This window comes from Pithys albifrons, chromosome 6 (assembly GCF_047495875.1).
Source record: "Pithys albifrons albifrons isolate INPA30051 chromosome 6, PitAlb_v1, whole genome shotgun sequence".
NCBI lineage: Eukaryota > Metazoa > Chordata > Aves > Passeriformes > Thamnophilidae > Pithys > Pithys albifrons.
The window spans coordinates 30874859-30890577 of record NC_092463.1 but is presented as its reverse complement, the minus strand read 5'-3'; the positions used below and the strand labels follow the sequence as shown (position 1 = coordinate 30890577).

At 36.1% G+C, this 15719-nt stretch overlaps 1 protein-coding gene across 7 annotated transcripts in view; it reads left to right on the top strand.

Annotated features, from left to right (window-relative positions):
• Positions 1 to 15719, top strand: part of DPH6 (diphthamine biosynthesis 6) — a 200990-nt gene that overhangs the window by 155090 nt on the left and 30181 nt on the right. For 6 of the 7 annotated variants that reach the window (XM_071558027.1, XM_071558025.1, XM_071558026.1 and 3 more), the window contains one exon: positions 5380 to 5785. The exons of the other annotated variant lie outside the window; for it this stretch is intronic. In XM_071558027.1, the coding sequence (XP_071414128.1) occupies positions 5380 to 5785 (406 nt within the window). The remainder of the gene's footprint in view (positions 1 to 5379; positions 5786 to 15719) is intronic. 7 annotated transcript variants of the gene reach the window in all.

Here is a 15719-nt window from a genome sequence, read left to right as displayed (position 1 = left end):
GGACTAGGCCAAAGCTGTCAGCTGACTTGAGCTGGGCTGAGCTAACAGCTGACCTCTTCTAGCCAGTAAGTTTGTATTCCATACCACATTATGACATCATCTCCAGGGAAGCAGGAACCAGTGTGGGAGTGGTTAAGGCAGTCGCTTCTCAGCCCTCCTCTTGGGAGGACGCACGATGCTGTCCCAGGGGGGATGGAGAGGACCAGGCCCACCACTGGCTCACAGGGTACCTCAGGAAAGTAAAACGTGTTGTTCTGGGTCTCTCCTTTCTGCTTGGGTTTGTCTCCCTGGGGAATAAGCTTCTTCTTAAGTAATGTGTAGTTAAGACAGTAGAATTTGTGTGTTCGTTATGAAGTTGAGGTGGGGAACTTGTTGTTGTAGACTTGTGTGAGTGTATATTTGTACTCTCTTCTAATTGTCTCTTTCTTTCTGTGAAAAATATATGTAGATTTAGTATAAATGCGGTTTGAAGTGGTTTTTTTCCTTTCCCCTCTCTTTTCCTCCCTTTCCCTGGTGTTAGGAGGGAGGCTTTTCTCTCTGTGCTTGGGGGGGTTGGCAGTTGCTTATCTCAAACCAAGACATGTAGAGATACAAGTTAGTTATAAGTTCAGAAACCCACCGACAACCTCTGTTGTTCACCTTGCTTCTTGGGATATGAAAGGGCTTGTATTTCTGAATTAAACACATTCATAAAAGTATTACCTAAGGAATGTTACTACCAAACTAGCTTTTTAACTTTGGCTTATGCACAAATATAAAGTATAGGATGTTCCCATTCTTGTTTCTCATTATTAGAAGCCTTACTGAATTGGATGTCACTTGACAACTGTAGTACTGTGGCCTTCAATAAGTACTCAGTCAAGCCCTTTTACCCTTTCTATCTCTAGCCAAACTCACAGCCAAAGTCCCTGTTCCTGTGGCAGGTGCCTAAAGCAGACAAACCTCCTGCTTGGCACTGTCTGGTACTGTCATGTTTTGGTTGTCTGCGCTGTCTGTATCAGTTAAGCAGGAACTGAACATACATGTGTCCCCCTAAAAGTAGGATTACAGTTCTCTATATGATTCTGCTTTGGGAAAAAGGAGAAGTCGTCTTTTTTCTCAAAAGGTGTAACAACACTGAACTCCCACTACTTCCAGCCCAGTATTCTGATGCCTGTACCTCTGCCCAAGAAGCTTAATCTCTTGATGCTGTTGTCTGCATCCATCTACTTGGCTCTGTGTTCACTATTCATCTATAAAATGTCTGGAATATCACAGATGAACATGAAATTCCTTTAGAATTATGGAAATGTTGGGAGGAACTAGTTGCAAAAAATCAGCAAGTCCAGTCAAGAAACCCGAGTTCTTCACCAAACACACCACTAGTATCAGCATAAATTCCTATGTGAGAACATAATAGCCATCATGGTATAGTCTCTGCTTAGTATGCTGACTCCAAACAGTAGCCCTAAGCAGAAGTGAATATTAAAAACCGTAAAAGGATATATCTAATATTCTCCCAACCTCAAAGTATATGAATTCATATTTAAATGGTTAATTTAATAGCTATATAGATAATTATTTTATATAAATTATTAACTCATATACATTGAGAATTAGCTAGGAATTTTAATATGTCTCTTTTATAATGTTTGCTGAATCTGTTTTCTGAGAAGTTCAGACACCCCTTGAATCCCTATGGAGTTTTTGCAACCAGAGAATTCTCCATCAAGGAATTGTAGGTGTCACCCACCATCGTCCTCTTTGAAACCATGCTCTTACTAATGTCATTTGATGGTCTGTAGTTCTTGTACAGAAAGACGAGCGTGCAGAATCAGTTCTTATCCCTACCACCCTTCTTTTGTCATGTATGATTTTGTAAGCCTCTATCTTCTTGTTAAGAAGACGGGAGAACATTTTCAGGCAGACCCTCCAGAGCTTTTGATCATACTTGTTGTCCTACTCTGAATACATTTTGGATCTAATATGTCCTTTTTCAGTTGAGAAATCCAGAGCTGTTTATCTTGCTCAAGATGTGGGTGAACTAAATTTCTACAGTGGCATAATGCTACCCACTTTGTTCTCTTTGTTTTACTTGCTTTCTTAACTGCTTTCAACTGCTGTGATTCTTTATTTACCAGTCCATGAAGACTTTCCAAGGTGTCACTTGGCTTAGCATGGCAGTTTTCTCAGTGTTTACACTAAAGGTAAAGAAGACTCACTTTCTCAGTCATCCTAAAAGTGTAGTCTGTACCTTTGGTTCTTCCTGTGAGTTACTGAAATATGCTTTGTATTACCAGAAGAATATCATTATTTTCTTCACAGTGAAAAAAGTCCTTTGTTGCGTTATGGGGGTCTTTTAAAGCAAGGTGTTAAAAAAGTGCTCATAGTCCTTCTCTGGATAGGGAATTATATTGATACAATGCATGTATTTAGAAAAATCTACATTTTGTCTTTCTTTTCCAAACTTTCTGCATCTTAATCTTTTCCTTCTTTGATAATTGAGTAGCAAGTGATCCTGTTGGCAGAGGGAAGATATTGTGAATCCTGTTTTGAAGACAGTCTAATGTGAGATTCAGTTAGAGCTAAATTACTTTTCTTGTCAAATTTTTGTCCAGTGTTTTGGGATCTACCATTTTCTGTGGTCTCGGCGATGGTCCAGTTTACATCTATTCCCGAAAGAAGACATTGTTACATAGTCATTTATTTTCTGAGGCTTTCTCCCCTACAGAGAACAGATGTTACTGGGTGTCTTTCTTCAGCCCTTTTATTTCAGCAGGCAGCCATTGAGCCTTTGTGATTTGCTTATTTTCCCCTATGACATTCAAACTTTTAGTGCAAAGCTACCTTACAGTATTTGTTCTTAGAAAGGATTAAATCCAACGGAAAAGCTAAAAAGTGGAAATTGGAAGCTTCAACATGCAGACTTTCTCCCATGAACTGAAAATCATTTGGAAACTGATAGCCAAAAAATAAGGGTTGAAGTGCGAATGACAGCTACACCTATAGCCTAATGAAAGTTGTAAAGATTTGTAAAACTCAGGTAATGCATGCTTTAAGGAATTACTGCTTTCAGTAGTGTTTGCCCCAACAGTTTTCTGTCTCTGAAAAAGAATTTTAGACCTTCCCCAGAATTATTTGACACTTCTTTTTTAAGAATTACAATCCAAGCTGTATCCTCTTCTACCTTATTTTTTTTCTGCCCAAGACTGTGAAGATGTAGAAGAAAGACTAGGCCAAAACCTGTGCTCCTTTATAAAACAATCTACAACGGTTTCCACAACTGTCTGCCAGAAGTGATGAATCTCATTGATGAGAGTGCGGAATCACTTGAAAAAAGCAACTTGGCCATAAAATAATTCCTCTTCATTTTCACTCTTAATACTTACATTGTTCTAGCTTCATATGAATATAATTTCTTAGCAGATCTTATATATTCATTCTCATTTACTAGACAAGCTATCATATAAATATTCAGCTATTTAAGATGCTTGTAAATTTCTGAAAGGTAACTCATAAATGCAGCATCCACATACAACACAAATGTCGGTGGTTTCTTGAAAGTATGTCAGAGGAGGTCATTGTTAGAAGTATTTCTGTAAGATTCTGTAGCTTCTAATGAAAGATTATTAGTTCCCAGTAGCTCCATCACTTGTGCTTTGTGCAAATTCTAAAGTTAAAGGTTATGAGTGCTATGGTACTGTACAGGTGCACCATGAATAGTCTTTCACACAGAATGATTCTCATTTGTTAAATTTGGAAATGTACTTTCTCTTGGCCTTAATTTTCATGTAGTTCTTCATATTCTAAATGGCAGCTGAAGGCAAGCAGAAACAGTGAGTAATTGATTTAACAACCTAAGACAAGTACAGGGAAGTAGAAAAGTTTGTCTTAGTGCTTGATGTGACCTGAGAGAGCTTCTTTAGATTCTTTTTTTCTAACCAGTACCTCAGCACCTTGGGCCAGCAAAGTGGCCTTTAAGCCTGAATGAGCATGACTTTTTTTTTTCTCAGTGCAAAGCTCCAGTATTTCATCTTTTTAAACTGTTCTACAGCACTCAGAGCAGAATTATATTGACAAGGTTAGAATTCATCTCCTAGAGGAGAATACTGTGCTCCTGTTAAGTGCTAATATAACATTTATGTGTTGGTACCTTAATAACAGCCCCAGCCAGCCTAATGAAAATACTGAAAAGCAAACAGTACTCCGTGAGATTTTATTATGACTGAAGTGACTGCAATTTGAGGCAAATTATCCCTATTTTTGTTCCCATATCAAAAACAGGCATGCTAAAGCAATTGCTACATGTTTGGGATAGAATTACACTCCACTATCATTAGTATAGACGTAAGTGCATTTTTCATGTAAACAGCTCACGAGGGTCAAGCATCAAAGATATTCTGTGCAAAATTCTTGTCAATAACTTTGCGAGTGAATTTTGAAATAAAGTGCCTGGAACCTGTCATTAATTCTTCCTCTCAACGTTGAGAGCGAGTGGATGAAAATTGAGCTTGTGAATTGAAGGTACTGCAGGTTATATGGCCTTATCGACTCCAGGCAAAATGACAGGTCTGCCTTGTTATTATTTTTTCTTTCATAGGTCAGGCAATGGGCAATACTACCAGTGTATACTGCGGTGTAAGCAAATTGGTATATAAAAAAGCTATTATCTGTGTACACAAAGAAGATGGTGTAAGTCACTAATATTAAAAATCCTCAGTATATTTTCTTCATAAAAATGGAGGGAAAAGTAAGAAAGAAAAGTTATCTGCTGGCCAATGTGTTCAGCTACTTGAAAGATATTAAAACCATCAGAAGAAAAGGAACTCAGTCACTCAGAGTTAGCTTACCAGCATAATTAAATATGCTGGTTGATGTGAAAACAATTTAAATATACATTCCAAATGAGCCCTGCTACTAAGAAAACACATTCTGTCATCTAAGTGGATTTGGTCAAGATAATTCTGCTCGTCAGAACTATGGGAACTGTATCTTTGCTGTATCTGAACTGTATCTTTAGTACTCCAATTTTTAAACTAAAATTTTGTGTGCTTTACTAACTAGTTCTGCAGTTTTGGAAGTTTCTACCATTTTTTAGTCTCCCATTCATACAGATTGTTGCCATATGCAAAAAGACTTTTTTGTTTGCATAATCAGTGCAAAATACATTATAATCAGCCTTTTTTTTTAATGGTACAGTCACAGTAGTTTTAGAGTTTGCAAAAATGAGCATATACTGTCAAATTCATAATTTCTCAAGATGACTTTTCAATAAGAAGGAAGTTCGGGGGGAAAAACAGTCTCCATGAAATAATTGTATGGCACATACTTTTTTTGAATCAGCTGAATGTGAGCAACATTAATTTCTACCAGCTCTGTAATACTTTGTTTATCTTTTAGGTTGAAGATTCAGAGATGTCTCATGATGAAACTGCAGTGTGTGGGTTGCTTGCTGTGGTTGTTATATCTCATCTACCCAGAGATGCTGCCATTGAATGGCATGTTGTTGCAGTAGTTGATGATCCATTCCAAAGAAAACATTTTACAATGAAGATGTTGTCAGAGGGCTTCCAAATTGAATGTGAATCTGTGGAGTCTAGTTCTGCATCTTGTGCATCAATCTCTTTACGTCTGAGCTTGATTTCACCATCCACTTCTCACCTTGATTTAGATGGACCTCTTCATGACTTAGTTGCTATGTTTAAACAAGCTGTTGAGAAACTTTCAGAAGACTGCAGTGCGAGTTCTTTGTCCCTTAGAGCTTTCTTCAAGGAGCATGTCTTTGATGTGGAAACACTACAAAAAGGTAAGACTTATCACAACAGGAATCAGGTGTAATACTAAGCATAAGGTAATTTTTGTTTGCTTCTACATGAGATTTCATTGGAAGAAGACATTTTAGAAGTGCCTTTCAAGAACAGGTGGTCAGGTGGCCAATGGCATCCTGGCTTGTGTCAGAAATGGTTTGGCCAACAGGGCTAGGGAAGTGATTGCCTCCCTGTACTTAGCACTGGTGAGGCCACACCTTGAATCCTGTGTCAAGTTTTGGGCCTCTCACAAAGAATAAAACATTGAGGTGCTGGAACGTGTCCAGAGAAGGGCAAAGCAGCTGGTGAAGGGTCTAGAGACTAAGTCATATGAGGAATGGTTGAGGGAGCTGGGGTTATTTAGCCTGGAGAAAAGGAGGCTCAGAGGGGACTTCATTGCTCTCTGCAACTACCTGAAAGGAGGTTGTTGTGATGTGGTGGTTGGACTCTTCTCCCATGCTCTCCTAGCAACAGGCCATGAGGAAATGGCCTCAAGTTGCACCAGGGGAGTATTAGATTGGATATTGAGAATAATTTCTTCACCAAATGGATTATCAAGCATTGGAACAGTCTGCCGAGAGAAGTGGTGGAATCACCATCCCTGGAAGTATTTAAAAACTGTGTAGACTTGATGCTTATGTTCATGGTTTAGCAGTGGAACTGGCAGTGTTAGTTTACATCTGGCCTTGATGATCTTGGAGGTCTTTTCCAACCAAATGATTCTGCAGCTCTATGATTGAGATACATTTGTTCTTTTTCTTTTTACCAGGCACATTTCTCATATTGAACAGCTCTGTTCTTGGACTTTCTGAAGTCTAAGCGGGATAAAGTCCTGGATTACTTGCTCTAATCTGACTGACTTTGAGTAGGAAGTTGAATGAGATGATTTTGCTCCAATCTGAGTTATTCTAAGATTCCATGAAAGAGAAGTTATTGAGAAGTCTGGACACTTTAAAATTCAACATAGGGAGAGTGAATCTTTTGCATTAAAGTATCTGAACAGTTTTTCATTTGGTAGCCTGTTTTTGTCATGATCTAGAACTATGTTCAAATAACCAATTTCTATCTGCTAGTAGGAACTCTTTTGAGAATAAATAGCAAAATATTAATGTTTTAAAATAAGGAAATGGTGGTGTATCTTCTGGATTAGAAGGTGTCTGGTTTTGAACATGGACTGATTTCTTACCCATTTATTTAAGGTAGAACTTGCTATCCAAACAAATTTGCCGGGTTTCCCCCGGTGTTTATTTTTTCAAAATCTCATTCCCTTACCAAGTAAAGAGAATACAGAGTAATAAATGTAATGTTACAACTACAGTTTACTTTGTATGTTGTAGTTCTGCATTTTGGGCTATGCTGAATTTGGAACAACTAACATTATGCAAGAACAAAAAAGCTTAGTTTATCTGTCAGGTCTACAGAACTGGTAGACCATACTTGTATTGAAAGAAGTAAGAGCTTTGCTATCAGTTTGAGAAGGAACAAAATCAGATCCTTAGTCTAGATTTATCTCAAACATGCATGCACTTTAAAAATCCTTGCAGACCACAACTGATCCATATTAATTAGCTGACATAAATGTTAGCCCTCAAAAATTCTACTGTCCTATTTTTTTCTTAACCTGCAGCAGTTTTTGAAGAAAATTCAACTTGACATTGTTTAATAGATTTAAAGTACAGGAATTGAAAGCTATAAAAATGTGGCGTAGAATAAGCATATTTAATCCAGGAAGCAAGGAATGAACATATAGTCTGACAGAATGTTGTTGTTTTTACTACATCTTGTTTAAGAGCTAAAAGGAAACCTGATAAAACATGTTCCTGGCATGGGATTAACATTACTGTTTTGCCTTCTTTCTTTTTGATATTTCTCAGGCCATAGAATAATTAGTTCCAGACAAATTTCATTTGCTTTATAAAATATATTGCTCAATATAATGTAAAAATTGTGTGTGTAAAAATTTGATTCATTTCCATTCATGTTATACTGTGAACAGCATAGACATAGATCTGTTGTGATTGTCATATATTCATTCTTGTTGTGTTCAGATCTCTGCAATGTCATAATAATTCCTGTCATTATACCAATTTTATCATTATCCCCACTGGTAAGAAATACATTTTTGCAAATCTGTAGACTATATAGAATACATTAAATTTATAAGTAGCACTAATTCACTGATGAAGGATTTAAAAATAACTTTTTTCTTCTTAGGAAAAATTTCCAGAAAGTTCATGCAATGAAAGGATAAATGTGATATATATTCAAAAATAATTTCTCAAATTAAAATAGTTGTTGCTGAAGTGTGTCTTGCTGTAGTTTCTAGCTGATAGGAAACTATACGCACACACACACACAGTTTCTGTTTCAAAATTGGAAGTATAATGTGTCTGAATTCGGCAGATCACAAGAGGGAACAGTACTGGCTGGTTTGTGTCTTGTCAGATCTCAGCATGGCTAAAATTGCTCATATCTGTCTCTGTAGACTTGTCCTAAGATATTTTTAGTATTTGGATGTCTCTGTAGTGATTTCTACTATCTACAAAGGTTGCTTTCTGTTGCAGAGTAGGTCTAGGTAGGTAACAGAATTTACTTAAACTACTGATGAGATAGTTGGTAAAACTGCCTTTTAAACACAGAATATCATTTTACTGCAACTCAGAATAAAGCAGAAATATCCCGATCTTCATTTGTAAATCTGCAGGCCTAAATGTGGACTTTTAAAAAATATTGTACCCATGATGTGGCTGCCAGAACAAAAACTATATTGAGAGACCAGTTTTTCAATTGCCATTTATTAATTCAGCTCAGGTAGTACAGGTTGCTAACCATCTGTAGGATGATCCATTAGTGACACATTTGATCTCTGACATGTTAGACATTCTTAATCCCACAAGTAGATCTGTCTTTTTGGAGTCTTCAACTACCATCAGATGTATGTATTATCTGCTGAGGAAAAATAATGTGAATAATGTAGCAGGGGATCATAGACACTGCTCTTCAAATATTTTTAATGTAAAACACATCAGACAGATGTATCTGTAATGCAAAATATAGAAATCATCACATCTCGGAAATCAAGAGAGATGTTTGAGAAGATAATTGTTCCAGGTTATTGGATTTTAGGTGGACTTCCATCATGTCATAAAATTAATAAGTAGTCTTCAGTAATTCTTGTAAGACCTTGAATTGCAAGGTATTGTCTCCTTTTGCAAAAGCATGGAAAATAAATAAGGGTACATTTTTCTGATTAGAACTTAAAATCATTGGAGTGAAAGGAGGAAATACTGTCATAGATCTTCTCAAATGAACCTCTGATTATATGAGTGGGGTTTTTTGGTATAAAGAAATTGTCATTCATTTAAAAGTGTCCAAATAAATTAGAGAAATTTGTTTTACCTGACAGAACAAGATGAGAACCAGGAATATGTAAACTTGGTGTATTGTAACAGGTTATTGGAAATTATTATTGCTGGTGTTACTGATATCAAAAGAAGCTAAAGGTTTGTAATGCAAATTGGAGACAGATAGCTCTCTGTCATCCTAAGACCAGATGTAAAGTTTTATTGAACAAAGTCTAGTACTGATGGTGAACTTCTCAGAGGCAATCCCTCATAACATATGAGAGCATTATGGGCCCCGTGCTGAGACCACAGAAGGTATTAGAAGTAGGAGGATTAGATTAAGCTGACATATATACTTAGTAAGATGCTGTTAAGACTTTTGAAGTATTTAACATAAATTTGACTACTTCTTTTTTATTCTCATTCAAATGTGCATTAATATAAACGTGTCAGGATGATTTGCTATACCATCCAGTTGACTAGATTATACTTCGGTATAGGAAAGATGAATGTTCGTAAGTCATCACATTATGATTTCACAAGCCTTGTTCACAGGATGTATGCAAAATATTTTTGAATATTTATTTGGGACTAGCAAAGGTCCTGCATTCACCAGAACATCATATTACATAATCCCTCTTTAATACTATAGAAAAATGTACTGGGAATATAAAAAGGCAAAAGAAAACAGGAATAGACAGTCTGGTAGCAGCATTAAAATGAATATATAATTAGTTTTTAAAGTGACTCTACTCTGTAAATGTTTAGGTCTAAAAGGGCCTTAGTACGTATGCATTTATCAAGTTTCAATGATACTATAGTTTTTTTAAAAAACCTGATATGAGTTGAGTATAATTCAACTGGACTGTAGAAAATCTGACTTGTAGTGGGACTGTTTTTTCTGCTGAAAGAGAAGCCCTGGTTGTTAGGCAGCCATTTAGAGTCTTTGCAATGACAGAGTAACACCCTGATGCATGTACAGCATGCAGCTTTTAAACTAAAGTTTTTCCATCTGATAAGATTTAAAGTGTTCCATTTGTTAAAATATTTTTATTATCAATGCATTTTCCAGATGCTTTCCAAAACAGAGTTTCTAGTACTTACATATATGCATTTTGGAGTATAAACCTAAGAGAAGGGGAAGATCAAGAGAAGATACCAAGATGCATTTTTATAATAACATGTCCATGTGCATTAAATTTTAATATTTTTCAACTAATGTACTTTAAATTCACACTGGAAATTTATTTCAACTTAACTTTCTCAATGGACATGCCCTTATACACTGGGAAATAATTTCCCATGCAGACATCTGAAATCGCAGCCTCCACACATTTGTAGGTAGGTCTACATGTTCTCCTGTGAGTATTTGCTGTATACTCAGCAGTTGTGGAGAATTATGCATGTGAGAGGAAACTAAACAGTAGTTAAGAACTCTGTATTGAGTAACAATGAAGCAAGTACGTATCTCCTTTTGAAATCAAACTGCAGTCACTAGCTCAAGTTTTGCAGTCACTAACTAATGAACTGGGTTTTGTGACTAATATATATAACTTGGCTGAAGAAAAATATTTTTAAATGTCATAATGTTGTCTGAAATAGGCTGTAAAGTATAATAGTTCAAGCAGCAAACACATAAAGTAGCTGAATTTGGTCTTGAGCCACACAGACAGCTTTGCAATCTTGCTATTGCTACCCAAACTCTCCAGTCAAGAGATCTGATATATTGACTGTTAAAATGCTGACATTTTAAACCTTTTCTATTTTTTCAAGGTTGTGCTGTTACTGCATATACTGCAAGTCAATACATACATATTTTTAGCAGAATATCTCATAGGAAAATATAAAAGATTTTTTGTTTGTTATCCAAGACAAGGGGACATTGTCTTAATATTTATATTGCCTCTCTGAATTTACATAGAAAAGTGTTTTATGCCTGTGAGGCAGCTTCAAGTATATTAAATACTGCTTTAGGGCAGTGGCCTTCTCTCCATTAGGATGGGAAATTTATTTTTTAACTGCACAGATACAATATTGAGAAAATTCAGCCACTTGGTGTGAAGGCTGGGTTGCAAAGTTAGAACTCTCCTTTATTCAAAGTGGACAACATGTGACAGCTAAAAGTTATCTATTGAACAGTCATACATAAATATCTCAACTAAAACTTTAAGTGGAAATAAGTTCTTTAACTGCTTGACCCAAAACTGATTGAGAACATACCCCTTATATCCTTGATACAGAACACTAGCAATATACTGGTAAGATGGTCTTACAGCTCCCGAGTACAACTTCATCTGTCTTTCAGAATTTCTGCCACTAAAATCTAAGATAAATTTATAAGTTGCTCTATCCATCCATGTTTTCACATTATGTTGAAGTGCTACTGAACTTCTCACTAAATTAATTATTTGTATGTACTTTAATTTTCCTGTTAAAGATTCGCATATAGTGACTGGAGGTAGAATGGACCTGTCAGAAAACAGACCTTTTGTAGAAAAAGTCATAGGTTTTAAAGAATTTCTAAAGTTTTCTAGCATGTCAAAAACTGATTTGCCTTCTTCAAATAAGCAGTTTGGAAGGTGCTAAGCACTTTTTACAGTGATCCAGGCAGTGGCTTTGCTGCTTGATGTTAGCTAGTTAACAAGTTATCTCAATAAATGTTGGAATTTGTTAAATCTGCTAAGCAATAGGTTATTAAAAAAATCTTAAGAGAATAGATGTAAAGAAATTTATGGAATGAGAACTCAGTCTATTCTGAAATGAGTCAGAAGAGGTAATTTCATAATTAGCTCTACAAGGAGTCAGAACAAATTAATGCTTTTCAAGAAAAGTGGTATCTTCTAGACCAGTGTATGTATAAATGGTCTGTCCATATATGTATAAGTATCTGTGTAAGTACATAAAATGCACAAACACCTTAATACAATATCAAAATTAATTTTGAGAAACTTTGTTTAGTTCTTTGTTGATAGAGAACAACCATAAAAGCATCTTATAACAATGACATCAGGCATGCAGTCATTGCCAAATTTGGATCATCTGGTGTTTAAAATGTGAGGCATATATGATCTGTCTAGCTATCCAGAAACCATTTGTAACAAACTCACTTTTTAAGGACACATCACAGATTACAATTACATAGAAAGTTTTTCTCTGAGACTGTTTCAACATGCCAACATTCTGGCACCAATTCTGTAACTCTAAATCAATAAACATTCAAAGAGCTTAGATTTCTAGAGAACTCTTCATCATTTGTATAGATCCATCTCTAAATTACTTTTTATGTACAAATGAAGACAAAACCTATGATGGTGTTTAGATGAGTGAAATTACATCTGATGTGGAAAGTCTACTGACCTTAAAATAACTGTACACTCAGAATGAACTGGGGATAATATCCTTTTTTATTATTGGTTCTAGATATTTATTTAGGACCATTGCTTGAAACAACATACTGCAGTACATGGACCTTTGGCATGACTAGATTGTCTTTTATATTTCCTCTTCTTTAGTACCAAATTGCTTGCCATTTGCTCTTTGTCTAGCAAACCTAAGAAATAGTTCTATGAAAGAAAAGAATTAATTTTGCAAGGAAGAACCGTGTACAGAGCTACATTTTCAACTAATAATGAAGTTCATGTGTTGGTTCAGTGTGTCTGCTGCCCGTAGAGTGGATATCCACAGGAGGATTGAATGACTGCTGGCTGGCTGACCATTGTCAGTCATTCTGTGACATAACCTCTGCACTGAGAAGTATTGGTTCAGTCTTCTCTGATAACTAACCCCCTTTGAAAGTATTGTTGATTACCAACAGAAGCTGTACTTCAATATTTTTCACCAGAAAAATCAAGGAATTTTTGCACTGCTGATATCAACAGCCTGGAAAATGAGTATTATATCTACCAAAATGAGTATTATATCTACCGATTGTCAAACCATTAGGTTTTGATTGTCAAACCATTAGGTTTGACAATAAATCTAATTAAACTTTGACTGCAAATTTTCTTTCTCCTTGTATTGTTAAGGGACAATTGACATGTGAAGTTAATTTTTAAAAACTGGAAGTTTTCCCACCCTGGCAATATATGTAAGAAACTGAATCTTTAATCTCAAGGTGTTTTTTTCTCCTCCAGTCTCCTAAAACCTTTTGATGCACTCTGTGTGTGTGTGTGTGTGTGTGTGTGTGTGTGTGTGTGTACTTTCTTTCTTCCCCAGCTTAGGGTGTTCTGTCTTGTCCGCTTTACAGAAATTGCCCTCATAACTGCAGTTATGGTACTAAAAATTTCCCCATTGCTTTGTCAACACGCTCAGAGCAGTAATGTGTATGACTCTTGAATAGAAAAAGGGAATGTGAGCTGTCAGAACTAGCACTAACTGACAGCCAAAACCATCAATAAGTAAATCTGAAGGTCTTCTACTTCCTCTCCAGTTTCTTCTCCAGTATCTCAAAGTTAATTTCTGTAAGATCTTGCCTTTTGCTAGCTGTAGACACCATTGATAGTGTCTCTCAGGTTTTGTCAGATGCCTTCACTATCAGAAGACGTGCTGAGCTTTCGTTGGTGGGACTTTTTATAGAGATAAGCAGCTGCTGAAAACCTAGCTTTTAAGCATCCTAACAAGTATAACAGTGAAATGGGCAATGGCTAAAGTTCCTTTGAAAACTCACAGTTTCAGCCCTTTTGAAATCCTCTGTCCTGCAAACAGTAGGACCTGGTGTCTTATTTTCTTTGTCCAGATATATCTGTTCAGTATATCGGCTATCAAATACAGCTGTCAGCAGTCTCTCAGCAATGCATCTGAACAGTCTTTGGGGTTATCCAAATTGTTTAGCCATTTTCATGGAGACAGATATGACCTTTTTCTTATTTAATGGAATGGAATAATTCTATACAAAGTTGTGAAGCTAAAAAAGAAATTGAAATAATATTCTGTTTCAAACCCCGAATGCAAGCAGAAATTTAACAGTATGAGAAGATAATGTTAGAGGCATAGTTTCCTTTAATTGCCTGGATCTTGTCTTTTGTCCATCTGGTTAATGGAAGCTGAAGAAGCTACTTTTCCTGGAGTTCAGAGACAGCATGGACATGAAGTTTATTTATTGCTCAGAGTGAAAAGTGATGAAATATCTTTGTACTCCATTGTCCATTTGTTTCCCTTGCCCTTGCCCTTTCTCCATAGTCTAAGACATCTTTGTTCTCAGTATGGAGAGGAGACCTGAAGACAGGAGGCATGGCAAGGAGGCGAGGCCTGTTTGTACTCCACAGGGATGTTTAGACCTTTTTTGGGTTTCCTGTGTTTACTGCCTCTGGTGTGTACTGAGTCAAAGTTGAACTGTGCAGCCAAACTTAGCATCCTAAATACTCAACTTCCTGGTTTCATTAGCCAAGAACATATCTTCTCTTGTTTTCTTTATGCAGTTGGATATTTTTTGTTGCATATTTTTAAACTCTGGGAAAAACTGACTGAAAAATGGTCCGAAGAACAGCACTTAATAAGTTTCTAAATTTTAGAAGTATTACAAATCAGATTTATGATTAAAGTGTTTTCCATGTGCATTTGTAAAGGAGGATTTCTTTGTTTTTAATACTCCATTCAAAGTTATACTCTGAGGTAGAAGTAAACCTATAAAAACTATTTAGAATCCATAAAAGTACTGTAATTTTGTTCAGCCATTCACTGCCCCAAAGTTGGGCTTGGGGTTTCATTTGACTTCTATGGTATAATGATTCCATTATACCAAGAAAAAGTGAAAAGTTATTTTGTTTTTGCCATCTGCACTGTAACTTAGAATCTATGAGCACAGCTGTAACTAAGAATCACATGAAAGTATTTTGCCATTGTCACAATTCATGCAATTAGACTTTGCATAATACATGCAGTCATGCTCCCAATAGGCTACTTCTTGTTAAATTTCTGCTAAATTTAGATTTAAAATAGTATAAAGTTATTACATATTAGGGAGAAATTTCCAATCCTTAGAAAAATAAGCAATGAAAAATCTGTATTTTTTTATCTTGCATTGGACTTTGCTCAGCCTTTACTAGTAATTCATCATATCTGCTGTGTTAAAAATCCAATTAATAGTTCTAATTCATTTACATTGAAAGCACATTTATAATACAGTGCCTTTAGGCACTTCTTTTCTACTTTCACTGTTAAGTCTGGAGTATCAACACTAAATAATAGGTAATTTTTTTTCACATTGTAGCAAATTAGAACATTTCTTCTCTTTCTACATTACTTCTGAATGGCAACAGTGTAGCCAGGAGATAGAAGGATGTGAGCTGGCATACCTGCAATGCTAAAACAGGATAAAGTTCAAAGAGCCACTAAAATAAAAAGCTGTGTGAGTGGCACATAGAGGAAAAAGGAGCGAGGAACTGGCTTTGTTCCACCTCGAGAAGAAAAGACTATGGAGGAAGCAAGTTGCAGTCTTCCCTTACCTTAACAGGCATTACAGGAAAGGAGAGGATTTTTTCATAAGTGCACCACAACAGGATAAGGAGCAACAGCCACAAGGTGCAGCAGGAGAGATTCCAGCTGGACACAAGGAATGAATTTTTCTCCACAAGAGTGGTTGCACACTGGT